We start from the raw sequence: 27,753 nt of genomic DNA, 5'->3' as shown, positions 1-27,753 counted from the left end.
AAAACATGAAAAATGGTTTAAGTGTTTGTGCAATATGTACAAACATAGAGACACTCAAACGCCCACAGAGAAGCACAGTTAACTAAAACTGCATTAGCATAATCTTCCGAATCAAGTAAAAGCATCAGTAGCTGGTAAAAGAAAAAAGTAACTGTAAAATATAAAACAAGCATCAATTTAAAGCAGGTTGAAACATCTAGACCAGGGTGGTCCAACACTCGGCTCGAGGGCTGCATGTGGTCCTTAAGGCAGCCAAACTTAGCTGGCTACACTTCTGGTACCTGCCAGCCTATCAGATCGTGCTAGCATGTCCCACTTAGAAGCACTCTTTGTAAATACCGTATTTTTCGCTCTATAACACGCACCCGACCATAACACGCACGTAGTTTTTAGAGGAGGAAAACAAGAAAAAAATATTCTAAATGAAACAGTGGATGTATGATTTTTGTGGTTCATGCTGTGGCCACAGACATGTGATCTGACAGTGAGTTTGGAGTAGCCCAATGCAAAAATCCTGAGGATCCTTTGTAACCACGTTTTAAGTGGGGAGGGAAGGAAAAGCACTCAAGGGACAAAGAGCATGTGTGGGGTGGGTGGAGAAGGATGCTGCTAATAATGAAGAAGAGGGGTACAAGGGGAGAAGGCTCCTCTCCTCTCCCGCTTTGCTCCTTTAAAGCAAACAGGCTCTGCTTTTCTCCCTCCTCCCCACTCATCCCCAGCGTAGCGAGCTGAAAAACTTTGCTGCTATTTAGCTAGCTGAGTGGGGAGGAGAGAGGGACAGAGAGCCTGCTTGCTTTAAAGGAACCAACCGGACAGGAGCCACTTACACTTGTGTAAGCGGCTCCTCTCCTCTCCCGCTTTGCTCCTTTAAAGAAGCAGGCTCTCTGTCCCTCTCTCCTCCCCACTCAGCGGCTCTTCTCCCGCTTTGCTGTTTCAAAGCGAGCCACGGAGGAGGGAAGGAAGGGGAACCATGGATCCTCTGCTCACGACTGCAGCAGATCCCCCCGCCATCCATAGGCATTCGCTCCATAACACGCACTACATTTCCCCTTACTTTCTAGGAGGAAAAAAGTGAGTGTTATGCTGCAAAAAATACGGTATGTTAAGAGGCTTTTAGAAAAAGAAACGGGGGGGGGGGAATAGAAGTTAGGTTGTAAAATATGCCTTCTTATTTCTCCCTTCTCCACCCACCCCAGTCCCAGTTCATCCAGTTTTCAAAGACTTTGTATAACTTGTTTCACGGAGACCCAGAAGAGGAGTTGCTCTATCGCGCCATTGCCACCGTCACCAGCCTCTTGCTGAAGATGGAGGAGGTCGGCCGAAGACTCCAGAGCCCCACTTTGCCAGCCAAGAGCATGGCCCCTTCCACCTCCAACGTGGGTACAGAAGATGCCCGGAAGCCCCCAGAGGCTCAGCCTACCCCACAGATTGAAAGAGGTGGGCCTCAGAGCACACGCAGACCTGATGAATGGTCGTTTGCCTTTGAGCAGCTGCTGGCGTCTTTACTAAATGAACCTGCTTTGGTGAGATTTTTCGAGAAGCCAGTAGATGTTGCAGCCAAGTTGGAAAACGCTAAAGTTTCTCAGTTGAAAGCGAAGGCCAGAGTATAGCACCTGCCTGACGCTCCGCACAGAGGCACTTGGAAGGACGGAGGGCTGTTTGTGAGCTCAGCATCTTGAGTTTGGGGGGGGGGGTTTAAAGATTCAGCTAGATTCCCCTCTACGCCATAGGCAGGGTTCTTTGTGTTTTTGCAAAGTTAAAATAAGCATAGCTTGAAGGACAATTTGCACCTAAATGTTGCATTTTTAGTACACTCGGGAGACTTAAACCACATCAGCCAACACAAGCCAACTTGGAAGGGAATAGCAAGCTGGTCTGTCAGGGGCGAAGTTGGGGGTGGTTCGTGGCTGTTGTTTTCCCAAACCACCGTTTCGTGTTAATAGTTCTCACGCTGAATGTAATGTCTGCCACTTTTGCTGCAGAGTGGTCTTGGCCTTTACCTATTCTGTTGTAACTGTTGGTTGGATTTCCAAAGAATTGCTTCTTAAGCTCTGAATGTAGAATTTGTTTCCTGCTTTGGGAGAGATATTTTTTGATGGTCAGTTGAGCGTGGCTGTTTAAAAGGGGGGGGGGGGAGCTGTGTTGTTTCTGTGAATGGGACCAAGTGCTGGTTTTGATCATTACTGTTGTTGTTGTTTTTTTAAAAAGTGGCTAGTTGATACAGTCTTGGGGAGCTTCCAAACCCAGTTCACCTCCCTACTGTTTTAATTTCTGGCCCTAGACTCTTTTACTTGTGGGAGGTCCTGTGGTTCCCTGGCCATGCTTACCCTAGATTATCCCAGTTCACAGCAGCATGGAGGCCACATTGCGATGGCGGCTTCCTTCCCAAATCCACTCTGGTAAAGGGAAGATGTCATGGCTTGCTCCTGTGATGCAGCACTAGGGTGTGGATTTGGCTTTAGATCGGGGGCGTTTAACATTTTAGTTTATCTTTTTACTCAGGGGCCACATTCACCCTTGGACAGTGCTTCAGGGGCCAAATCCCACTGCGTGGCCCAAAGTGTAGCCTCCCCACACTCTAAAATGTTCACACACAGAGCCTCTCCTTCATGTTGACCAGTTGAGGGTGGGGTAGGGGTTACTGTCCACTCAACAAATGATGTATCTCATAACCAAGAATTGGGTGATTTGCGTCCACATCAGGATGCTGGACCGTATGGAGGGGTTTAAACGTCTCTGCCCACCCTGGCTAACATGTCTGCAGTGTGTATTTCTTTTTGCTGCCACTGCCCAAACTGGTGTGGTCTTGGTGTGGGGAGTTGGGGGTGTGTGTGTGCTTTGCTTGGGACGGAGGTTGCATCAGGTCCCTGGGGCTGCAGCCTTCCTTTAAATCATCTGCTTCCTTTTTGAGGTAGAAATAAGGCCAGCATAAAGCAGTTTTGTAATACGGATTGCATGATACTTGAAGGATTATTGTGAAGTTAAGGTGAACACTGTTGTGGAGAACTGTTCCCTGCTGGTGTCTTGTATATCTCTGTAGGCTTTTAGGACTAAGCCAGTTTCTAGTACCTGTTTAATTGAAACATACATGCACGTGCTCACACAAGGGGCTTATGGTCTCTTTCTTCACTTGTCTCTCTTTTGTTGACATTGCTGATGTCATAATGGTTATAGGAAGCACTAAAATTTCAACAAGCCCCTTCCTCCCAAATAATCTCCAGTGTCCCTGCAGGGTCTTTCTCAGCCAAATGGAGCTAGCTGATGCTAGAAGAGGAAATGGCAGTTCCAATTCAGAACTATGTTCATAGTGCAGTTTGAGTGATGAAAAAAGCCTGGCGAATCCATAACTCTCCATGGCTCAGGTGAACCAATTTCTTTTGATTTTCAAAGCATGTCATCCAATAGATCTGTTTACAAATTGTAAGGAAATTATCTTCCAGAACCTTGTAGGTACAATCTTTTATATGCAGAATGACCAGCATACATACTATATGTACTAATCAGATTTTGAGTACCAGTGACAGAGGTACTGTGTTTAGGGTTCTTTCTCTCTGTGTGTTTGTGTCTCCCCTCAGGTCTTTTTTTAAAAAAAGCATTTGAAATGTGCAGACTTCTTATCTAACCAAACAGCCTCTGGTGATATGTGCAAAGTAGATATTTGCTAGCAATGGGCATATTTGCTTAAGACAAGGAAGAATGAGCTTTCCAGCTCTGAAGGGAAAAGCTTTAACAACTGGCAAGGCAGAGGAGGAGAAATCAGTCCACTTACTCTTAGCCTCTTTGAACCTTTCTATCTGCATCCCCGACAAGGCTTAATCTTAATTATGAGTATTTTGAAACAGGTCCAAAGTTTTCCGCCGGTCTAAATTCTATGCAAATACACCAGCACTGTGGAAGGCATATGTTGCCTTTTAAAAGGGACTGATTTCTGTTTGTCTCTGTTGCCCAGGGAGGTGGGTCTTTAGATCACAACCCACACACCTTGCCAATGAATGCAGCTTGGATATTGGGAGCAGATGATTCTTTACAAACTTGTTTTCCACGCTTACGTGTCTTTTCCCCTTATCTCTTTCCCATTCTTTAAGGATGGAATCTTGAGTTCTCATCCACAGGGATGAGAACAAAACAGAAAGATCCATTTTCTTAATATTATTCTGGATTTATTTTTCCAAACAGTTGCTCAGTTCAATATGGGCAAACCATGCAGCCTGATTCCTCCCCACACCCCTTTCAAAATACTCCATTTTTAAGTTCCTACAGGAAACTCTTATTTACCCAAATCCAGTTGTTTTCCACTTGGCTGCCTGAAATGAAACATTCAGTCAATGTTTTCCAGGAAGCAACAGAAGTCCTGACCTGGGAATTAAACAGGACCTCACAGCTGTTGTTTAGCAGGCAGCATTATACCTATGCATATCTATTTCAGCTTTATGCATGCAAGCTGGGAAGTGACATTTTTGAAAGACTCCTTATTAATGTGAAGCTTAGCAGGAAAAAAAGTTTAAAAGCTTCACTCTGATGCATTAGTTTTCTACTTGCAGGTTTTCCTTTTTTTCTAAAAACAGAAAGTGGGAGAACTTGCAGAAATGATATCACCCTGTTGCCAGGGTGAGGAAGTCTATTCTACTGCCACAGTCTGTTTCATGCACCTAGCCTTGGAGAGAATGTTTCTAACATAGGGACTCCAGTCCCTTTACTCTGGTAAAAAAAACAAGTATTTTGGCTTTGTGTTGGATGTGATTGCTGTAGTCTCTCCTTCACAACATAAAAAGAAGTTTATTAAGACAGAACTTTAAAGCAATCCCTAGGGCTCTGAATGGGCAAACTGGGATCAACACCTTCCATGAAAAGCATTTTTCTTTTCTATTAAACCTACTCTAGGGATTGAATTCCTTGGCACTAGTTTTGATCAAAGTCTACTATCCATTTCTTAGTGTGCTTAGATGGTGGAAGGCCACTGGGTCTGGGTTTCATGTTTGTGCCATGCTGTTGTTGTTTTTTCCAGTGGTACTTGCTGCAATCCAAATATCTGAATATCTTCCTGAGAGTTTCCTCTGCAGTTACCAGAGCATGCATGCATGCATGCACTCTCTCTTTCTCTATCACACACAGGTGCTCTAGGCATTCTATGCAGCTGAATATAGAATATTTGTAGCTGAGAGGCAGTAGAACAGAGCAGTGAAGCTTTAGATCCATGGTGGCTAAGTTGCAAAATAATGAGGTCATTTGGCACATAACACTGGGGATGATGGGATGCATAGAGGGTTAGATTATCAGCTGCCATTTACTGTTCAGAGCAGGTTACTGAGCAAATACCTGTCAAAGCGAAGATTTCTCACACTATTGCAAACTCCAGCAAAGTTTTCGGGGGTGGGGGGATTCTACCTGTTGTGCAGGTAGAAAAGTCTGGTAGGCAGAGAGCCTTTTTAGTAAGATCTGATTGCACAGGGATTCCACTAAAGGGTGGGGGTAATATCAGGTGGCTTCACTGTAGGTCACCTGATCAGAGATAAATTATTGCTGTAGTGTGTAGCCATGCTGTTGCCTCACAAGTTGCAACTTTTATAATACAGTTTGCCAAAATGCAGCTGTAATTTCTTAGGGAGAACAACAACAACAAAAAGATGTATTTATCTGCCTTCTTCAAAGTTCCTCATCTTAATGGCTGTCTAACAAACAAGTTATGGAGAGAGATATTGAAATAAGCTTACAAAAAAATACGCGTGTAATTGTCTTTAAGAATAAATTTCTAAGTAAGATGAATATGGTATGTTTTCCAGAGGAACTGGATTATTTTATCCTTTTTGCTACCAAGGAAATAAAATATGTTTATGTGCTGGCGTTTTGTATTTTGATGACCATGTTCTGTACACAGCAAATTCACTGTATCTTTAATGAGAGGAGATGAATAAACGATCATTTCATGGAAGCAGGGCAGGTGGAAACCTGGCTCACAATATGCCTCTGACTGTCCATGGTTAAAATGTTGATGGTAGGATTTTCAACAGTGTTTTCTTGGGGAGGGAGGCAGAGGGGAGATGTTCAGAGTAGACCCTCTTCACATTGTAAAGGAGTAGGCGCTGGGACTGTGAGAGAACTGGGTGGTGGTTAGGGGGCAGATGTTGTTAGAGAAAAGGGAGATGGCCCATCCCCTTCCCTCCCACAAGCCTTTTAACTTTTTAAAAAACCTAGTGCCCTACAGAGGTTCCTGGGCCACAACTCCCATAATCCCTGACTACTGGCCATGTTAGCTGGGGCTGATGGGATTTGGAGTCCAGAAACAACACTCAAAATGCTGCTCTGGACTTGCAGCACAGCGCCTCCAGTTCCCATTCCACAGATCTGGTCCTGGGAAAAGGATATGGTCAATGGTACTGGAAGCCACAGAGAGGTCAAGAAGCAGAGGCAAGGTTGTGTCCCCCCCTTTACTACTCCCTGTTAAGGTAATCAGGGGTCCCGGATCCCAGCCAAGGCCGTGGGAGGCTGGGACACGGGAGAGGCAGCAGTGCTAATGGAAGGAAGAGCCCGAGAGAGACACCGCTGAGAGGCAACTTGGGGGGATGGGGAGGCCGGGGTGGACGGTGATAAAATGGCTGCCCGCACTCCAACAGCACCGAAGAGGCTGAACTGCAAGGATGGTGCTGAGCGGAGTCAACCAGAGCCACTTGCTCTGTCCCATTCTGCTGACATTGGTGTCCAGGCTGTGCCCAGGCTGTTCGCGGCCAGCCCCACCACCAACGTCGCCAGCGCTCTTGGCAACCTGAGTGCCCTGCCCGCCCAGAACCTGCTTGCGGACCCCGTGAACTTCAGGCTGCCGAACCAATACCTCCTGGAGGCAATGGACATCAATGGTCCAGGCGTCAGCGTCTCCATCGACAGCCGCTGCATCGGCGTTGTGCTGACCTCCAAGTACCGCTAGGCCAGAGAAGCAGTCGGTGCCAGTGTGGTGTAGTGGTTAAGAGCGGTGGACTCGTAACCTGGTGAACTGGGTTTGCGTCTCCGCTCCTCCACATACAGCTGCTGGGTGACCTTGGGCCAGTCACACTTCTCTGAAGTCTCTCAGCCCCACTCACCTCACAGAGTGTTTGTTGTGGGAGAGGAAGGGAAAGGAGGTTAGCCACTTTGAGGCTCCTTCGGGTAGTGATAAAGCGGGATATCAAATCCAAACTCATCTCTTCTTCTCCGCAGATGTGCTGCCTGGACATGGCAGCCTCGACCACGTCCATCCCCCAATAAACCTGCTTTTAACTCTCTCTCTCAAAAAAATAAAAATAAATAAAGGTAATCAGGGCAACCTCACTGAGCTAAGCACAAGTAACAAACTGACGAGAATGTAAGCAGAATGGGGTAGAAATAATCTGTCTATAGTAATATGCGGGAAATCCTGAATTGGCCTTTTTTGGTGACTTCTGTTCAGCGGTCAGCCGGCTTGCTCTGTTCTCATGAATGGGGGGAAACTACGCGTTTCTCCAAGTACAAAAGAGGTAGACACCCAGTAAGAGTTCATAAAAGTACATTTTTATTTTTCTTTCAAAATACTATGTACAAATCTGTTAAAGCACATGGGAGACATGTTGATTCTTGGCCAATGGACCTTCACAACAGCGTGAGTATTCCCGGCTAGAATTCTTAAATGCCCCCATAAGACACTTCCTCACCCCCTCCCTGCCCATTTTACAAAATACTTTTATGAATAGGAACATTTATAAATGTATCTATCTTTGACATCATATAAAATAAACTAAATATTCAATTCTAAGGCTTTTGCTGCTTTTTAAAAATCTTTTCATTTCTGTCCTTTCTTTTCGTGTGGTTTGTTTTTTTTACATAGTTAATATGCCACGATATAGACAACGTACGTTAGAAGAATCTGTATCTGTCAAACCAAACCTGGCCAGATCAACCAGCCGTTAGCTTATATATATTTATATCTATGTACAAAATGCATTTAAAAGTGCAAGGCTTCAGAAATGTGCCTTTGTTTTCTGAAGCCTTTAATTGCGTTAACAAATCCTCTTTATACATCAAAATGAGGCTATAGCCTTCTCACATTTGTATTTCGAGGCACCATGGGAAACTCTTGAGCCAGAGTTGTAAATAAACACCAGCAAAGAGTCCATGGGCCCATTATATCTAATATGGAACTGTTAACCAGTAGAACTGTCCCCTTGGATTCTCCAGGCTAATTAACTCTATCCAATTCCAAACTCTTCTCTCCCACAACACAGAGGTAAACCATTGGATAGCATCAGTTTCTTAAAAAATATATCTGTTTTGGGATGGGGAGAAAGAAAGAAAGCTTGAAGGTGGGTGGCAGCTAAATCTAAAGTCCCCAATGCAGAGCTGACCTAGGCAATTGCCTAAGTAAGGCACTGCAGAAACACTGAAGGGAAGGTGCCAGCTCATGGCTTGTCAGAGGATGGGGAGAACTGGTTCAAACTTCACAATAAAATGGAACATGCATTTTGGCATACCGTTTCTTCCTCCCCTGAACAGTGCATGCGATGAATCAACACCAGGCAGCGACCTTCCCACCTTGTGCAACGTTTTATGAAGGAAGAAGTTCCTTACTAATAAAGTGCATGGTTTTACCTCTCCCCCAGTGTAAAACAATATCTCTTCCCCAGTGCACGTGGTTGCCATACTAAGGGCTTGATTTCTAAAGCACAGCCCACCACAAACTGTAGTCTCATATAGGTCTGTATAGCTGTGGGGAAACGGGCATAACTCAGGCTCAAAAAGAGGGGGGAAATCCAAATGCCCTGCAAGACTGTAAGATGATCCATGAATTATCCCTCCTTAGACATGCCAAACCATGTTGGTTCTGTTTAACTGGGGTGTTTTCCAAAACTAATTTTGTTCACCAACATGCCCAGTTTTCTCCACAAAATCCGGATTTAAAGTTTTGAGTGCAGATAGCTAAAATAAGACAGTCAAGCTCTCCCACTTACTGGGTTTGTATGAGGAGCTCCCTCTTGCCCCTCAAATTCCAAAGTGCCTTGCGAGAGAGACAACGAGCCAGCTGTAGATGCCAGAGAGGGCATACAGACCTCCTCTCCACAGCCTCTGCTGAGTCTGTCACATTTTTAAAAAAAATGGAAGTGGGGAAGGATGTCACGTTGACAACTTGCTGCAAAAACTTATTAAGGTTGACCCCCCCCCCCAGGTGTTCTAAAGTGCATGAAGATAGGGGATGGGAGGGGGAGAAAGGTAACATTGGTGTGTTTCTATGAAAGAGGCTGTGCACCCCCAACTATTGGCTGTGTTAACTAGGGATGGTGGGAGTTAGAGTCAACAACCTCTGCAGGTTGTTATCCCTGTGCTCAAAGTGACAACGGAACAAAGGACCTAAGAGTGACAGGATGCTCCTTCACTCGCACCGAAAGTGTTGATACCACTACTCTTGGGAGTGGATTTATCCCGCTGGGGGACTGGATGATTGCTGTGGCCTTGACATCACTACTGATACAAGTAAACAGCAGAACTGGGTGTGCAGCTAATGTGCACCCCTCCCCTCTTAAAAGTGGTCCTACTGATGTATCCTGTCTCAGCTGGATAGCTAAGTTGGTTAGAGCATGGTGCTGATAATGCTAAGGCTGCAAGTTTGATGCAGCTGCAAATTCCTAGATGACCCTCAAGGTCGCTTCCACCTCTATGATTCAGTGATTCAAGCAGATGCCCACTGCCTTGTGCCTGGCACCGGAAACTTTCTCCCCTCCATAGGATGATTTCAGTAGCATTTTCTGAAGGGAGAGCTAGCACTACCAAAAGCCAGTTACTTACAGGAGCAAAGTGACCCTATTCCAGGTTAGAGAGGGGAGAGAAACCTCAACTTGAAATGGCAGTGGTGCCCATTTAGAACTAGACACAGCTTTACATAATGGGTGGCTAACCTTTGACTCCCAACTGCAACTCCCTTCATGCATGATCGCTGGCTGGGGCTAATGAGAACTGGAATCAGACATCAGCTGGAGGGCCACTGGGTTCCAAACCCTGGCCTAATAATGCCTTAGTTCCATTGCATCTGTAGTTGTAACAAATGAGCATCAGTGCTGAGCTCGTTGGCAGAGACCGGCACAACATTACAGTGCCCACATGTGAAACCCTTTGCAGACAGCTGCTGTTGTTTAATAATGCCTTCCTACGCCTTTTATCCCAAGAAATGGCAGACAAGCTGACATTGTTGGTGCTTAGTGTGTTCTCGTTTAGGTTTCTTGCATGTGGTTAATACATTTATTATTTCAAAAAATAAAAGCCACAAATCTGAACATTTGAAACAGGCTCCCTGTAGCTGGTTGCAAGCCTCAACATTTTGCTGGGGTGGCGGAGCAGCTATCAGTGAAATAATGACATACCTAGAGTTGCTCCAGCCTTTTCTCCTGCAGTTAGCAAGGGGATAAAGAAAACCATATTCTACATTCTTTGAAATGCTGTTTGTTTGTTTTCTAGACTGGCATTTTGGCCTAGGTGTCTACTGTGCCCTGGGCCTGCCAAGGACTAAATAGAGGAGCTGGTTCCAGATCTATTGTGTTTTCCGTTCTCACACATACACCTTGGTGGAGAAGGGAGGGCCACTACAAACTGGGAAGTACCAGCCAGAGGAAGCTCTGGCAACTGCTCTGCCTTTCCTTCCTTAGATTGACTGGGGAAAATGAATTGGAGAGAGATATAAGCTCTCCTTTAGGTACCCACCCATCTTTTCCTAATGCAAAGCAATACATTGTGCATTACACTTGAAAGCAAGATGGTTCCAAGCTCCTCTTAAATGCCTTACATTCTCCTCTTAAAAGACACGGGACAAGCTGAGAGGGCCACTTCCCCTCGTAGACTCTCTGCAGGTTTGGACTATGTATTGCAATTAAAGCAAGCAAAGTACACCTGTACACTTTCAAAGGGCCTGTGAAATTTTAGTTGTGTGTGTTTGCACATCAGTAGTAGAGAATTAACAATACAGTGGTACCTCGGGTTAAGAACTTAATTCGTTCCGGAGGTCCGTTCTTAAACTGAAACTGTTCTTAACCTGAAGCACCACTTTAGCTAATGGGGCCTCTTGCTGCCACCGCTACATAATTTCTGTTCTCATCCTGAAGCAAAGTTCTTAACCCGAGGTACTATTTCTGGCTTAGCAGAGTCTGTAACCTGAAGTGTCTGTAACCTGAAGCGTCTGTAACCCGAGGTACCTCATGTTACATTTGCTTCATGTTACCTTTTTTTCAGGTTGCATCCCGCGGCGACCCGGAAGTACAGGAAAGGGTTACTTCCGGGTTTCGACGCTCACACATGCGCAGAAGCACCAAATCATGCTGCGCACTTGCACAGATACGGCACTTCAGGTTGCGGGCTTTTCATGTTGCGAACGGGCCTCCGGAACGGATCCTGTTCGCAACCAGAGGTACCACTGTACTGGTAAGTAAAGGGGAAAAGGCCCTTTGTACACAGTGATTGATCTCTAGTGCTGCCTGAGAATCTTCAGAATACAGATCTACTATGCTTCAAACGATTGTAGCTTTGTTTTTCATTGAAGTTATGGCCCTGAACCTTTACTAAATGAATCTACTCTGATGTTGCAGGTAGAAAAACCCTCTTCCTAACAGCCAGCAACAGGTGGATGTTGTTGTTGTTAACCAGATCCCTAAATGCAACCTCATTTCTTCTTTTCTTTAAAGAAGTTTTAGTGAAAGTTGCCTTCTGCACCCAGCATATAAAAAATGTACAAGTCGAGCACACTTACATTTGCAAAAACAAAACAAAAAATGTCCCTAACAATTAATTATTAATTTTCCTTTGGAAACACACAAAACAGTAGGGGACACTTTGGTATACACACCCACTGAAGAATATATTCTTTTTTTTTTTAAGAAAACGTTCATAAATATATAAACACACTTAAAGTGACCATTTAAAAAAATACAATTTATTGCTAACGCTACTGACTTGTAACATCGTAGGTATCCTTGTTTAGGTAGAAACTCCACTTTGCCAAATTCTACCTACTAAGTAGCAAAACCACAAAGTTTGCTTTTGTCTTTGGGCATCAAGATACCTCCCCCAGAGAAAGGTTCATTGGATATACACAGAGAGAAAGAAAGGGAAGGATTCTCTTTCTTGCACCTCCTGAAAAATATATATATATATTTGGCTAAATGGGCAGTAGAAATAGGTAGGTTTATATATCTGGACTTTGCAACAAAATAGGAGAAACTCTTAGACACATCATAACTCTCATAACTCTTTAACAGTGAAAGGAGCTGGTGCAGAAAGAAGAAATTCAGGCAAGAGTGGTGTCATAAACAGCAGCAGCACTACCCAATTATCCAAAGAAACTATGGGATTCACATATAGGGAAATGGTTGGGTAATGGGATAGAGTGCTGGGGAATATGTTCAGTAATCCACACATGAACTACTACACAAAAATGAAATCTGTATATACACAAATACATCCACAAAAGAAAAAAAAGTTATATGGTCGTGGGTTGATGCTTACAGTTCCATCTGTGTTCACAGTGATTCACAGTGAATTTCAGCAACGATTATTTTAGAAAAAGGAAAAAAATAAGACTTGGCTGCCTCCTGCACAGGTGTGTGGTTTTCTGCCGCATAACACATCAGCGTGTAAACTTTACTAATATTTTATTTAAAAAACCTGCAGGCTAGAATTCCATCTACCATATTTATAAATATAACTAATATTCATATATATGGCTTTGCAGCACACAAAGGCGGCTGCTCTCCTGAAAAATAATCCTTTCCCCCTCACTTGGGTAAGTTAAGTTCATTTTTGTTTTAATTATTGCAGGTGAGCAAGGAACCCTATCTGCCAGTGAACCTTCCCTGGCAGACAGAAGCATCCAAAAATAAACCAGCCTTGCCCCCGGGCTGCACTCACCCCCCCATCTCTAGCCAAAGGATGTACAGACGAGATGTTCTAGCTGCACACAGTTTAAGCGGTTAAGAAATGCCAAGCTTGGCTTTTGATCCCACTTTGCTGGAGTAGTGTCGCTCCTGGGTGGTTCCTTTGTTTGTTTTCCTTCCAAGTAAGTGCAAGAAACTCCCAACCTGCTCTCCACTCCAGCCAGGGCCTCGGGCATGTTCCTCACCTTCCAGGCGTACCAGGAAGGAAGGGCCTTCATCTCCTCTGTGCTTTGCCCCTCCATCCACTCACTTCTGCTCAGCACAGCCGCTACCCCCAAGACTGCCTCCACCACCAAGGCCTCAAGGCAGCTGCATTTCAGGCAGGTCTTGTAAACTGCAAGGCTGGCCTTGCAGGTGCTGGCTCTGCGGCTGCGGGTGGTGAAAATATCCCATGGTGGCGTTCTGCGGCGGTACATGAGGTTGCTGGAACAGGCGCTGGTTCTGGCCCGGCTCAGCCGCACCTTGCATCTGCGGGATAATGCAACAGCCTTTAGCACTGGGAATGCCCAGCCCTCCCACATATGTACCCCTCCTCTCGTAATACTGGAAGACTGGGTCACCCAGTAAAGCTGAGCCTTGAGGACTAGCAAAAGGAAGCAATCTTTCACATAGTGCATAGTTAAAGCTATAGACCTTGCCTCCCACCTTGGCATTCCTATCAGTCATCACGCCTTCCACAATCTCGCTAGAAACTAGTAGCTTGTTACCTGAAGGTAGAGGTGATGCTGTTGAACTGGCTGCGGTTGCCACTGGTGGAGGGTGTTGGGAGGAGGGTGGCTCTGCTGTGGGGCGATGTTGGCGCGTGGAATCATCACAGAGGAGGTGAAGACGGTTGACGGAGTGGCGGCGCATGTGATTGGCTGCATCTGTATTGCAGCAGGCAGCCCTTGCTGCTCCGGAGCAAATCTGCAACACAAGTAGCAGGTAACAGATCAAAAACCACCGGAGGCTGCCTCAAAACGCAACCCTTTCCACAGCAGTGGTGGCCGACCGGTGCCAGTCCAGATGTTGCTGAACTAGATCTGGTGCTGATGGAGCCAGGAGCCTGGCAACATCTGGGTGCCCACTGATTAACCACCCCCTGATGCAACCTTTTTCAGCTCTCTCTGGTGTGACAATCTGCTTGAAAGTTGTGGCAATGCTCTCTGAACCCTCGGAAGCAGGAGTGATGGCAGGACAAGAGTTTAATGTGGCTAGCAAGCAAAGGCTCAGTGCTCTTCCTTCCCCTTTTTTTGTAGTCACCAAACCACAGAATAAAATCAGCTATAACTATTCTAAAAATGCAGAATACTTTAGGCAAAGTCAGAAATGGGAGCTCTCCTGCATAATGTATGCTGCTGGCAGAATCCAACTTTTCATGGCAGAGAGTTTAGGTTGCCTGGGTGCATAATCTTTTGTTCAGCATGCAGGGCACATAGCCCAGGCTGCATTCATATCTTAACTACTATGGAAATTGAAAATGGAAGTCTAGGGTCAGGTTTGCCCATTTAGAGGTACTAGCCTCCCTTTTTGTGTTGTACTTCTGACAGGAAGGCAGCCCAGCCTATGCTTCCCATGATATCCGCTCTTTGCTTTGATTTTGTTCAAGAGTGGAACAGAGCAGAGCGATCTTGGGACCTGGTGGAAGTAGTTATGAAGATGCTGTGCAGCCACATGTCAGGGAATCCTAGTTTAAAATATTCCTGTGCCGAGCAGGGGAAAGGACTAGACAGCCTCTAATATAGAGGCTTCTTACCCCGAAATTGTTTGGTTTTAATTGTGGGAAGGCTTTTTTTGCCTTCTGTCTGCCAGTATTGATCTGTGAAGACTGATTGCTCCCATGTGCACCAGATGTTGCAGGCTGCACAGGCTGACCTAACAACGTGGCAATGAGCAGGTTCGATAGCCTCTTGCCAGCACAGTTTCAGAGCCATTGCTTGCCTCTTCAGAGACCAGGGACCAAAGACTGGTGGGTGGTGCACACTGGGATTGATAGGGAGGAAGACAGGAAGACCAACACCAGGTGGCGCCAGAGCCAATGACAGACAGAGCCAACTCACTCTAATTTTGCCTGCATCCTCCTCCCTTGTAAGTTTTTCAAGGGCGCAGCACTGAGGCAGGGAAGGAGGGAGCTGGCAGCCAGAGTCACTCTACCAGACCAATTGTAAGAAAGAAGGCAGACAAATTGGGGCTAGCTCAGGACAGGCTAAAGTTGATGGGGCAGGGCTCCATTTGTCCTCCACTGGGACCAAACCAGCACTGAAGTGCTTGTTGTTGTTGTTTTGCATTAAACCCTTCCTCCCCAGTGGAGGCTGAAGAGGAAAATCCCTCCTAAAATAAAAAATGGTGCTGCACGGTGTCAAAAAGGGATTTCCTCCCAATGCAAATGCCACCTTCCAGGAGGGATTTTCATCTGGGCTTCTGCAGGGGCAGAAACGGTTGCCCCTTCCCCACAATCACACCTCACCTCACTGATATTATTTGCCTTGGGTGAGGGCAGGGAAACAGTGCAGGACGTACCTAACACTTCACAATCTGGCTTCGAAAGTTGGCTATTGGAAGGTCCACTCATACAAATGAGCCCAGGAGAAGCAAAGCAATGGAGCCTTCTCCAACCTGTGGCCCTCTAGATGTCAACTCCCATCAACACCACAGCCAAGGGAAGATGGGAGTTGTAGTCAAGCAACATGTGGAGAGCCACCATAGGGGAAGGCTGCCAGAACGAACTGCGAAGGGAAGTGGAATCTGCTCATCGCCAGGAGAGAGCAAAAACAATAATAATACCATCAGTAACGACCCCTACTTGGACTTCTCAGCATACATATTACCTGCATCCGTACCTTAGAGTCCGATCTTGGCTGTAATTGGACTGCTGTTGCCTTTCACCAATTTCAGCTGACATTGGAGTAGAGGCAGTGATAGGGTGCGCTTGAGAGAACACCATTGGGTTGTTGTACAGCGGCATCGCAATGCTCATCTGCATTGGCAAGCAGGCCTGCTGGACCTGCTTTCCTCTAATGGCCTGCTTTTGCTGCTGCTGCTGCTGCTGCTGTTGTTGTTGTTGCTGTTGTTGCTGCTGTTGCTGCTGCTGTACCTGATACATAAATGCACACACCCCTTTGTCAGAATGAGCACACTGTTTGTTTGGTATGTTCACATCCTTCTCTTCTGCTACACAGAGGGCTCAGAGTAGCTTGCAACCATGCAAATTGGTATACGAATAGGAAAACCGTTCTCTTGAGTGTTGAGCCTAATGCAGCTAAAATACCATCTCCAATGCAGGGCCGCATCCAGGCTCCCTTGCACCCTGACGGCAGCCCTCCGTCCCTTCCCCACCTCCCGGAAAAGCCAGCAAGAGCTGCACACAGGCATTGCTCAGTGCTCCCTTGAAAGAGCACCTGTCGCGGTGTTTCCTCCTCCTCCTCTTTTACAGCAAGGCAGGAGGAGGGATGGGCAAGCAAAGTGAGAGCTGCGCAAAGCGGGAGAGAAGCCATGTAAGCAGCTCTCGCTTTGCTTGCTTTAAAGCAAGAAAAGCGAGAGCCGCTTACATGCTCTGCGCAGAATATTTTTTTTCTTGCTTTCCCCCTCTAAAAACTAGGTGCGTCTTATGGTCAGGTGCGTCTTATGTAGTGAAAAATGTGGTGATTGTGAACTAAGTTCAACTATCAGTCACTAAACCCTGTAATCAGCTAGAATCAAAAGAACCATAAATACAGCAATCAATATAATATCCAAAACAATTACAAAGGCTGCTAGAATAAAACCACTTTTTTATCTAAGAAACAGGAACAAGAATCACCACAATGGGGGTGGGTTCCAGAGCTGCAGTATCGCCCCCGAGAAGACCCTGCAAGTCTTATGAAGGCCCTACAAAGTCAGGGTAGTAGGTCTATAGCGGAGCAGGCAGTAACCAGGGACTCAGCTACATCAGTAAAAAAATCAGTGTTTTGAATGTGTTATGAACATGCAACACCAGATGGTGCTGGAGAGCAAGATAAATAAATAAAATTCTAAGTGGTTTTCCATAGCGTTTTTTTCTGTTGTTATAACTATTTAATTTCTGACTCCCCCGGTGTGTAGATCCACCCCAGGTTATACAGCTTTAAAATGGTGATGCATTTAGCACAATGTTGAACAAAAACCACCACCTGGGATGATGTGACACAAGGGTCCCTGAGGAATTGCTGAGGCGATGCCAGGTGTGTGCTGCAGAACTGCTTTGATCCCATAAGGCCTTGCTGCTGGGATTTCTTTGACGCGGCTGGTCTGCTCGCAACTGCTGCTGCTTGTTGCTGGGAAGGCCTCCTCGGGTTCTGGTGTTGCACCCCGCTGAAGACCATGGGCATAGGCTGTTGCATCAGCATCTATCGGAAAAGTGGGAGTGGGGAGAGACATTGGGGGTTGTCACTAGCAATGCACACATGGGAATGCCTACAAAGATGGTGGCTTGAAATTTGGCATGCACAAACTAAACAGGGCTCACAGAGGTTGATAAAGTAACCTCTGTAGATGCTGGCCAACCAGACATCATTTTTATTGTGCACTTGCGATGATTCATGCTCCTGATGCTATTGCTGCAGTCACATTCAATTCTGCTTTCAATACTGTTGTTTTGGGGCTGTCACACTGTTTCGTTTCCAAGCAGTGCACATCCCATAACTTCCAGCTGCATTCCTGTAACATTCTATGCAACAAATGTTTTGGTTTAGTTTTGTCCAACTCTTGCCCCTCTGGCAGAATAAACCCACCACTACTGCACTATTTTTGTGTCCATGTTGCAGAAAACACCTTAGGGGCTGTTAAGCTTGTGGCAAGCACAGTGCTGTGAAAAGAATTCGCCAAGGGCAGCAACATCCAGAACAGCCATTAGGTGTCACCCAAGCATCAAACATATTCTCATGTTAACCCATCAGTGATTAAAACTTAGAGTTGGCACACGGGGGGGGGGGGGTTATATTTTAACGCAAACATGCATTTTTAAATTTCTTTTAAAAACACACCCAGAACTGTTGCTTTTAAGGAAATTCCCTTTTCTCTACTTGTCAAGCAATAACCACTTTTCCTCGATGCTCATGTGGAGTTGGGCATCTATATACCGTATTTTTCGCTCTATAACACGCACCTGACCATAACACGCACATAGTTTTTAGAGGAGGAAAATCCGTAGGCATGCCACCCGTAGGCATTCCCTCCATAACACGCACAGACATTTCCCCTTACTTTTTAGGAGGAAAAAAGTGAGTGTTATGGTGCAAAAAATACGTTAAGCAGGATGCTGCTTATATCAGCAGAGGCTGGTGGGGAAAAAGGTCTCTGGTAGTTTCAGTCTAACAGACAGTGAGTCTTGCTCATGCTGAAATGAAAGGGCTAGAGCAAACTGTAGCTCCTACATGACCTATGATGAATAAGGAAGGCTTATGCCACACTAAATTCATCAGTCTTTAAGGTGTCATGGGACTCTATTCTTATAACCCCCAATTTCCAAATGGCTGCAGGTCATTGTTTTCCCTACACCAACATACTCTGAAGAGAAAATGTAAGGCTTTTTGGGAAGAAATAACTTGAGCAATCAGAGGTTATTTTGCACATAATTAGCAATCCTGCAAGGTCAGGTGAATGAATTGCTGTGTAGCCTTAAGGAACAAACGTATGCACAGTGACTCCTGCTGAAGCAAAGAGGGATCCAGCATACCTGATTGCAGAGCGTTGCCAGTATATTTATTTACTTGTTTAAAATACTTGTATACAGTGCTGCTTTTCCATTAAAATTCTTTAAAACTTTTTTTATGATATTACAGTCTGGTTTGATTGTTTTTCTATTGTAAACTTTTATATCACTGTGATATATTGTTGTGACGCAGCAGTACATAAATATTCTAATAAAGAAATAAAAGGCAGCTTTCCATATTCCAACATGGAAAAGGCCCTCTCTTTTGGCTGTGACCCAAGCAATTTATAAAAGAGGGGTGCAACTCTGTGTGATTTAAGCATGTTTATTCAGTACACTCAGGTTTCTAGTGTGGGCCATTCAGCAGTTGCATCTATAGCAAGTAATAATCACCCGCAGTCAGGGAAGCTTTATAAAAGTTGATATCCCCACCACTTTTTCTTTTTTTCTTTTACAATAAATGACTGACATGAACACATGTGGACAGATGGACTTGCAAAATATCTGTGGACCACATTTTGCCCCCGTGCCTGAGGTTCCCTATGTAGGAAATACCTGCAGATTGGAGTCCTGCACCAGCTGAAGCTGCTCTTTGATCACATGCAGTTCCTCTTGTTGCGTCTTGATGTCAGCCTGCAATATGCGCGTTCTCTCCTCAAGCTGTTCCTTCAAATGATGCATCATCCCTATCTGAGTTGGGAAGTGATACACTGGCTGGAAGCATAGATGAGAAAGGAGCATTACACAATCTGCAACTTTTACATGCAGTTATTATTTCCATCTTCAGAGAAACTGGGCTATATGGATCGATGACCTGATGTAGTGTAAAGGGAGCTTCCTATGTTCCTAAGAATCTGCAATGCAACAGGTAACTACAGCATCGCTGACCCAGGCAGCCTCAGCCTAAATAACGCCCAGTGAAGAAGAAACCACCAGTCTGTTCCATTATCAAACAGCTCTTACACCTAACGACATTCAGCCGAAATCTGCTTCTCCTGCAATTTTCAACCCACTGGGTTCTGGTCCTGCTTTCTGGAGTAATGAAGTCTGCTCCATCGTCCAGCTGTGTGTATTAAGACGACCACTATCCTGTCTCCCTTTAACCTCCTCTTCTCCATGCTAAAAATGTAACTTATTGTTCCAAGGACCTGTGGTCTCCTCTATAAGACATTGCAGATCTGTCACCTGCTGAGCTTTAGCAACTTTGCAGTGTCAGGTGATCCCAGACCACTCATTGGGCTCATTGTCATTGTTTTTAAAACTTTGCTTTAAGGATTTGTTTTCCAGTTCTGTTGAACAACAAACCAGTAACCAACATTTTACTGGGCTATAAATAATACCAAAGAGAAAAAAATGGTCTCCAAACTAACCGTTGCAACATTCGAAATCAAATGCAAAAACATGTCAAGGTCAGAATCTTCTGTCTGCAGCAGGCAGGATTAAGCAATCTCTATCACACCATGATCACTGTAGCCCTCCAGTCGCCTATGGGGCTCACCCAGTATTGCTGGGTTGATGGTGTTTTGTTTCTTTTTAAGTACCGTATGTCAACCTATGCAGCCGTATGTCGGGGGGGGGGGGAATGCTTGGGAACTGTTTCAGATAGTAAGCTGTACATTCATATGTAGAAAGGACAACATGATCTCTTGCAGATCATCTATTTATTGAGCATTCATCTTCATTTACTTGCACAAGCCTCGTGCAGAGGTTGAGCATGCATTCGGATTTGCTTGTGGGGAAGTTAAATGACAACAAGCATTCATCCCAAATCACTTGTATGGTGTAACATGCCTTCCTGTCAATCATTCATCCAAGCTATGCTTTGCAGTGCATTTCTTTTTATATACAGTGGTACCTCGGGTTACATATGCTTCAGGTTACAGACTCTGCTAACCCAGAAATAGTACCTCGGGTTAAGAACTTTGCTTCAAGATGAGAACAGAAATCGTGCTCTGGCGGCACGGCAGCAGCGGGAGGCCCCATTAGCTAAAGTGGTGCTTCAGGTTAAGAACAGTTTCAGGTTAAGAACGGACCTCCGGAACAAATTAAGTACTTAACCCGAGGTACCACTGTATATAAAAAAGTGGATGTGTTACACTAGGCAAGCAGACCCCCTTTAATCCACTTCAGGTGGGCAAACCTGAAGTTTTGATATGCACTTGAATCCCTCTTACAAAATACTGACACTCTGAAGGGAACTTAAGTCCTCCTACATGACACTGTGTGGGGCAGGTGAAGACCTAGTTCATCTAAAGGGGGGGCTGACTGGAAGCACCTACAAAGAACTCCCAAAGACCCAGCTTATTTTTGCACGCATTTGTTGGAGAAAATATGAACTGCAAAGGATAGCTGTATTTCAGTTAGCACATTGTTCTGCAAAGTGTGAATTAGGTAGGCTTGCATTAAATTGCAAACCAAATTGCAGAGTTTCTCCCCCATCCCAACATACCATAACCGCTTGCTGGGCCGGGACAGTCGTCTGTGCCATATGGTGCTGTGCGAGATGTTCAGCGAGATGTTCAGTGGGCGTCTGAGGAGTTATAATACCCTGCAGGAGGGGGGGAAATAGGGGGTCGTAATGCACCCAGTGCAAGGATGAATATGATTATCTAGCCACAACATTTGCCATAGTATTTCCTTGTAAATCAAAGCTCTAGTTCTTACTAAGGCAATAAAGATGCGCATGACTGGACAGTCCTCCATGCAAAAGTAGAGTCAGCATGTCAGGAAGAAGTTTCAATCCTAGGCTTCTATACACAGGGAAATTGTTTTATGGAGCAGCATTCAATTATGGAAGCAGAAACATGCAGTCAACAATTGTTCAGTCCACAGCTTCACCATGTTAGTTGAGAACTAAGCAAAAGATTCCCTTCTTACTTGGCATCTGATAAGCAAAAGACCTTAGAATAGATGCCCAGCACCTGCCCTGCCCCATCTCCTTCCTAACCTGTTAAAAGTGTTGACTAAACTTCTGCACCCAGCCCAGGCCAGTATTCATTACAGAACTGGTGGTGGCTGCAGCTTAGTGGTATAACATCTGTCCCAAGCTTGATCTCCAGCATCTTGCAGTACAGCTTGAAGAAACCCCAAGAGAACTACTGCCAGCCAGAGACAGATTGACCAACTGGTGCTATTTTTTATTTTTTATCTTTATTTACTCACGCACTCAGCATAAGGCAATCCCAAATGTTCCTATGGATCCCCCCTTCAGTCCCTTTATATAGCCCTTAAAACTCCCAAAACCTACCTGTGTGAGAGACTTCTGCAGGTCAGCTGACCACTAGGCCAGGTCAAAAAGAGACCCCTGTAGCCAATAGTTATTATTATTTCTTACCAGCCTCTCTCTCTCTCCTCATGTGCTGTTCAACAGCAGCTTATTCTACAGGCAATAATGCCTGCTTTAACTTTGTTAGAAATGCTGATTTCTGAATATCAAGCTGCTTGTTAAAGGCACATATTCAGACTAGAATCATTCTATGAGTTGGATGGGACCGCGAGGGTCATCTAGTCCAACCCCCTGCAATACAGGAATATTTTGCCCAGAGCGGGGCTCGAACCTACAACCCTAAGAGTCTCATGTACTACTGATTGAGCAATCCCAACTCCTGGGTTCTAGGTCATTTCCCCCTCACTCTCTGGATAACCTGTAGGTAACCTGCCCACTAACTACCTGAATGCCAGGATAGGTACTGTAGCCGACTTGCTCAGATACACTGTACCAATTCAGATTAGAAGTTTTGAAAACATTGATGCTTTCCTCCTTGTGTTCTAAAGATCTGCGCTCTTGTTCTTTGGGTGAATCCCCTCCCTGGCTTCCTTTCTCGGGAACGATGCTGCTGCTGCTTCCTTACCTGTGTGCTGCTACTTGAGGCAAGTCTTAGAGGTGCTTTGTCTGACTGGCCCATCGGTAACGACTGCCTAGTAGGGGTGCTGGCATCCGTGTGCCGTACAGATGACGTGGCTGAAAAAAAGAAGCATCTTTCAAGGATGCATGGAAGAAAGCATCCGAAAACCCCTTCCCGAGGAACTAAGAAATTAGCCTCTCCGTCCAGAGTAGGCAGGAAACATGGGGGACAGCTGTTGCCAGTGTCTCTCTTCCCAACCTAGCAGGGGGAGAGCGGACGTGCAAATGAGCCCAAGGCACAAAGCTTTCATGCTGCCAAGGGATACTCTGAAGTGGTTGGGAGAAACAACTGGATTAATCCAAGGCTCCTCACCCATCTGCTCCAGACCCAACTGCCCGCCTCCGTCCTGGTATAGAGGATGGAGAGTGGCAAAGGAAAACAGAATCAGGGAAGGATGGGCTGACTCCTATGCTGCTCTTGAACACTGGCCAGCTGCATTAGAACCACGACCACCCTTTGGTATCACAGCTGTCCCACGTGGTACTTACATGCAGAGTCTGAGAGCGCTGTGTGAGAAGATCGCCGAGAGCTATGAGATGACACCGACACCCTTTCCCGGCTAGCTTCTTGGTTGGTTACACATTGCCGGATATCAATGTAGCTACCGTGACTCTGGAAATAGGCAAGCCCAGGAGAAAAAAAGCATCGTATCATTAGCAGCGGAGATCAGCACATGCTTAACAAACAACAGCAAAAGCAGCAAAGCATTGCTCTTCCAAGATGGAGGTAGATTGCCCTCTTTGGAGCAAATGATTTTTCAATTCCTCTTTCCACCTTCTCCCAAGTGTGTCTCTGGGCTACAACTCCCATCATTCTCGACCTCTGCCATGCTGGGTGGCGGTGATGGGAGTTGGGAATCTAACAACATCTGGAGGGCCACAGGTTCCTCACTCCTGTCTTAGGTTTATCTAAGGAAATTTTTCTAGGAAATTAAAGAGGTGCCGGAACTATGAAGGCCTCCCTTGTTCTCTTACAATGGCAACGGTGCGCACCTGAGAGCTGCCGGACCTGAGCTGCAGTGAGTTCCAGCTGGGGCGGGGGGGGGGGAGCGCCCTGGGTGTATGTTTTACTTGACACATAGGCATCTCTCGGAAATATAATCCCAATGGTAAAGCAACAAAGTTGTCTGTGAATCCATGGCAATGCAGTATATCTGCAAGAATAGAAACCTGCTACCTGCAGGTGAACTGGTTCATATCACTGCTATGGGAAATAGGTGGAAAGGCTGTCTGTTGCCAAGCACCAGGTGCATTTTCCATGGTACGACATTGTGGCTTTTCTGTCCTTCTGCTCCCCTATCGCTTTTACCCATCACTGCTGTATGACGACAGAGTCGTGCATAAAAATAGAAATGCTCTTTTATAATTAGCTCCCTTCTGCCCACTTTCTCTCAACATGTCACAGGCTTTCAACAGTATATGCAGAATTAATGAATAAATGGCCAAATTAGGGAGGCCGACTAGAAAAATAGGGTTGCTGAGGACTCATATTACGGAGAGTGGAATGAGTATGGAAGGTGAAAAAGGAATCGGTCAGTTTACTGGCAATATCCTTCGTGAGCTTCATTAGCCCCTTAATTGGTAGCTCCCATCAGACGTAGCAGCAAAATGGCCTCGCTGTATTTAGGCCAATTCTAGTTAGCCTTCCGTTTAAGTTAATGTAGTGTATAGGAGTTGAACATCATGTTGCCCGTACAATCACATTCAACAACCTCCCACGTAGCAAACACAATATTGATTCCATTACCTTGGGGAAATGCAATTACCTCGCAAGTACAAAACATTAAGTCTGCTCTCCACAACAAAAGTACAACTTTGAGGGGTTCTGTAGGCAACACTGGGGTGGGTGGTGTCCGTGTTTAACCACTGAACAAAACAGGATAAAAGATTAATGATCCTGATCACACCGAGACCAGTGATGGTGCCAGCCGGCAGTGTGAATTCTGTGGGTCAGCTGTATGTTAGTGTGACGCAGCGCAGGAACTGCCACGACTGTGAAGGCCCCCCTACCCTAATGTATGTCTCTGTGATGATATGGCAAAGGGGCAGCCACAGAGCCAACTCGAACAGGCAAGCACATCACCTGACAACTTGGTAGTTGGATGCATGGATCCATTTCGCTGGATTTTATTTCTGGTGCTGCTTCGGCATCTCATTATGAAAACCCTGGCAAGGTTTATTTTTAAAATGTTAACTGAGTTGACCCTATTAACTGGGCAAGCTATGACGATGCCCGATTGATTTCTTTTCTTTTTTTAAAAAAAGGCAATGGAAACTGTTGTCATGACCACAGCTCTGCCCACCCTCTGGACAGCATTCTGCCTAGCCTTTAAAAACACAGCAGCAATCCAGAGAGAAAACAGATCAATAAATCATTCCTTCGCTTGCAATCTTTGTCTGGCCAGAACAGGTGATTCAGCATAAAAGTCCTACAGATGTAGCTTCTGGAAATGCTGCCAACTGGCCTCCAGTCGTCTCATTCCACGTATGGGTAGCATGGGACTGTACACATTATATGCTATCCGTAGCTCAGAGGCAGAAAACAGGTCCTGTTTGTGGGTTTCCTCCAGGAATGTGGCTGGCCACCGAGAGAAGAGGATGCCAGGCTGGGTGGGGCATGGATCTGACTCAGAGGGGCTTTTCCTGTACCATTCCCGTCCCACCTTCGACAAATCTTTCTTTTCAACAGTAGGAGTAGGAAAATCAGCAACATTCATGTGGGTGAGGGAGGGGAGAAAGATTCCTTCTTCTGTTGTTGCTGTTTTTTTAAAAAAATAGTATTAAACAGACTTCCGGGAGATGATGGCACCTGGTCAAGTCTCCACTGAGTCTCTGCTGTGTGAGTAGGAGCTCTAATTATCAAATGACTCTGATAAAAAGGCTCAACCTATGAAAGTAACTGCCAACTTTTATCAGTAACAGACTCCGGGAGCTGTCAGGTAGACTTTCAAATCTCCCCTCCCTTTTGAAGCTACTTAAATCAGTGGAATCTGGCTTCCTCCATAGACCAGCTTTTACCTGTAACCACTGCCATGTGTAACACACACACACACCCCGGCGCACATGAATGCCCACCCCTGCTCACCCAACTTTGGAATCCAGAGTTTTCTCCCCACCTTAGTCCCTCACCCAAATGTCGTCTCCCCCCCCCAAAAAAAGGTTCCAAATGTAACTTCTTAGGCCATTCCTATCCTGCTTCAATCCCTGGCATCATATATCAAAATATTTTGGGGGAGGGGGAGGGGGGAGGGGGAAGCTTAGAAAAAGACTAATTGCATCCTAACAAAACCTGGAAGAGCTGCTGCCAAGATGGGAAGCCTGGCACCCTCCAGAAGTTGCTATTCTACAACTCCCAGCATCCTTGACTGGGTGGGAGCGATGGAGTCCAGTAACACCTGGAGGAACTAATGATGTTGATGCTGATGATGGTTTTCATGTCCCCAAAATGCCATCTTGCCACCAGGAGCAAAAACACATTTCTAACAGCTCTTACTTGCTCATCCCGGCACACAATACCTTCAAAGACGAAGATGCTAGTTCAATGGATGACTCTTCAAGGCCAAGATCTCTTCTTCTTTCAGCTCGAACCTCAGCATAACTATATATGTGTGTGTGTGATATATATGTATATATCGCATAGGAAAGGAAAAGAATAGAGAAGTTGGGTTAGGGTTTCCACAGTTGGGGCACCACCTCAGAGACAGCCCTCTTGCATGATGCCAATCATATCTTGGAATGCAATGGCACACTCAAGATCTGGTCATAAAGGCTGAATGGATCCACACAGCAGGAGTGGTTGTCATGAACCTGTGGCACTCCAGATGTTGCTGGCTACAATTCTCATTATCCCTGACCACTGGGGATGCAATGAACTATGATGAGAACTGTAGTCCATAATATCTAGAGGGCACCAGGTTCGGAAATGATGTTCTAGAGTGCATACTCAGTTCGTCATATAGGATTCTCACCAAAACTCACCCATCACCCTTAGTGACTATACATTTCAGCAGAAGATCAGACAAAGAGGTAGGCAAAGTAGCCTTTTGCAGAAGCTTGTATGCCATTAATGATTCCACCCAGTTTCACCACTAGCACAGTACTTTCCTATGGCGAACACTGACTTTGGATCAGAGCAATGGGACTATGTGACAGCTGTCTCATAAGAAGTCAGATTGATGGTCCATCAAGCCCAACAGTTTGACTGGCAGCGGCTCTCTTAGGTAATCTAAAATCTTTAACCGGAGTGACTTATAGGGCTTTAAGAGACCCCCCCCCTTTTTATATATATATCCTACCCATTCACTTTAAGAACAGTGCTCAGAGTGGCTTAAAACAATCTGCAATTATAAAACATGTCTGAAAAACCAATGCTATAAAAACAAATGTAAGAGCAAAGGGAGATCAGGCAAAATCTGCCCAAAACTCATTGAATGCCTGCTGTAACAACATCATAGTTTGGTAGCAGAAGGGAAGTGGGAGATGGGTTAGGTGGGTTCTCTGTTAGGTGTTCCTAAGCATAGGCTCAAACACAATTCGAATACTACAGTTGAAGAGCTGGGCTGCCAATTATTGCCCCAATTTGCACATAGCGCTAAACCATGGTTTACCATAGCCAGTTTGTGCTGTGGCAAGCACTGGCCTTACACAGTTTCCCATTCTGGTGAAGTCACAAGGAAGAGAGCAGAAGCTTCCACTTCCATTATAGATTGTGTCTAAATCCTAAACTATAGTGAATCTTAACAATGGTTACGGGGCGGAGGAGGGGAGCCTGCTTTGTAAACTATGGTTGAAGCCACTTATCACAGCTAAGCCTAACCACAGTCTCCATGGCTTCAGGCATCAGAATAAATTGTGACTATCCTAAACTGGAAGCAAAAGCTCTGATCTCCCCCTAACTCATGAGGAGGAGAGTATATGAGCTGCTGCTGCTCATTGTCATAATGTTTATTACATTTATAACTCCTTATTATATTTATAACTCTTCAAGCAGCACAACACTAAATCACATTCTACCTTTGCATTTGAATGCAGCCATCATTAATATATAATACGATGACAGACAGGGAGAAATGATTTTATTCTAAAGAACCATTTGCTTTAAAAGTTGCTAATTGTGCTGCTGCTTGTTATCAGTTTTTCTCATTTACCCATTAAATTGCTTGGGAGAGGGGACCCTCTAGAACAGAGTAAAATTGGCAGCTGATACTGTTTCTAGGCTTCTCTTTCGGCTGCCAAAAATAAAAGAGTAATAAAAATACAGTGACATTCTCCCCCACTTCCCAACCCTA

At 45.3% G+C, this 27,753-nt stretch overlaps 2 protein-coding genes across 14 annotated transcripts in view; one reads left to right on the top strand and one right to left on the bottom strand.

Moving 5' to 3' along the window:
• The window catches only part of TBC1D8B (TBC1 domain family member 8B), a 47,955-nt gene extending 43,241 nt beyond the window's left edge, over nucleotides 1-4,714 (top strand). For all 3 annotated transcript variants that reach the window (XM_081847909.1, XM_081847910.1, XM_081847911.1), the window contains one exon: nucleotides 1,197-4,714. In XM_081847909.1, coding sequence (XP_081704035.1) covers nucleotides 1,197-1,610 — 414 coding nt within the window. In that variant the 3' untranslated portion in view covers nucleotides 1,611-4,714. The remainder of the gene's footprint in view (nucleotides 1-1,196) is intronic.
• Nucleotides 4,715-7,496: 2,782 nt separating this feature from the next.
• Nucleotides 7,497-27,753, bottom strand: part of PASD1 (PAS domain containing repressor 1) — a 94,726-nt gene continuing 74,469 nt past the window's right edge. For 2 of the 11 annotated variants that reach the window (XM_081847961.1, XM_081847964.1), the window contains exons 12-20: nucleotides 25,982-26,063; nucleotides 22,955-23,078; nucleotides 22,413-22,522; nucleotides 21,011-21,109; nucleotides 19,117-19,275; nucleotides 17,042-17,257; nucleotides 15,734-15,987; nucleotides 13,622-13,820; nucleotides 7,497-13,382 (exon numbers count right to left, since the gene is read on the bottom strand). In XM_081847961.1, the coding sequence (XP_081704087.1) occupies nucleotides 13,215-13,382; nucleotides 13,622-13,820; nucleotides 15,734-15,987; nucleotides 17,042-17,257; nucleotides 19,117-19,275; nucleotides 21,011-21,109; nucleotides 22,413-22,522; nucleotides 22,955-23,078; nucleotides 25,982-26,063 (1,411 nt within the window). In that variant the 3' untranslated portion in view covers nucleotides 7,497-13,214. Of the gene's footprint in view, nucleotides 13,383-13,621; nucleotides 13,821-15,733; nucleotides 15,988-17,035; nucleotides 17,258-19,116; nucleotides 19,276-21,010; nucleotides 21,110-22,412; nucleotides 22,523-22,954; nucleotides 23,079-25,981; nucleotides 26,064-27,753 lie in introns of all 11 variants that reach the window. The other 9 variants (XM_081847965.1, XM_081847966.1, XM_081847968.1 and 6 more) reach the window with 9 other exon arrangements.

This window comes from Podarcis erhardii (assembly GCF_964252035.2).
Source record: "Podarcis erhardii genome assembly, chromosome: Z".
NCBI lineage: Eukaryota > Metazoa > Chordata > Lepidosauria > Squamata > Lacertidae > Podarcis > Podarcis erhardii.
Note: the sequence above shows the minus strand (reverse complement) of the source record. Positions and strands in the feature narration are given on the sequence as shown.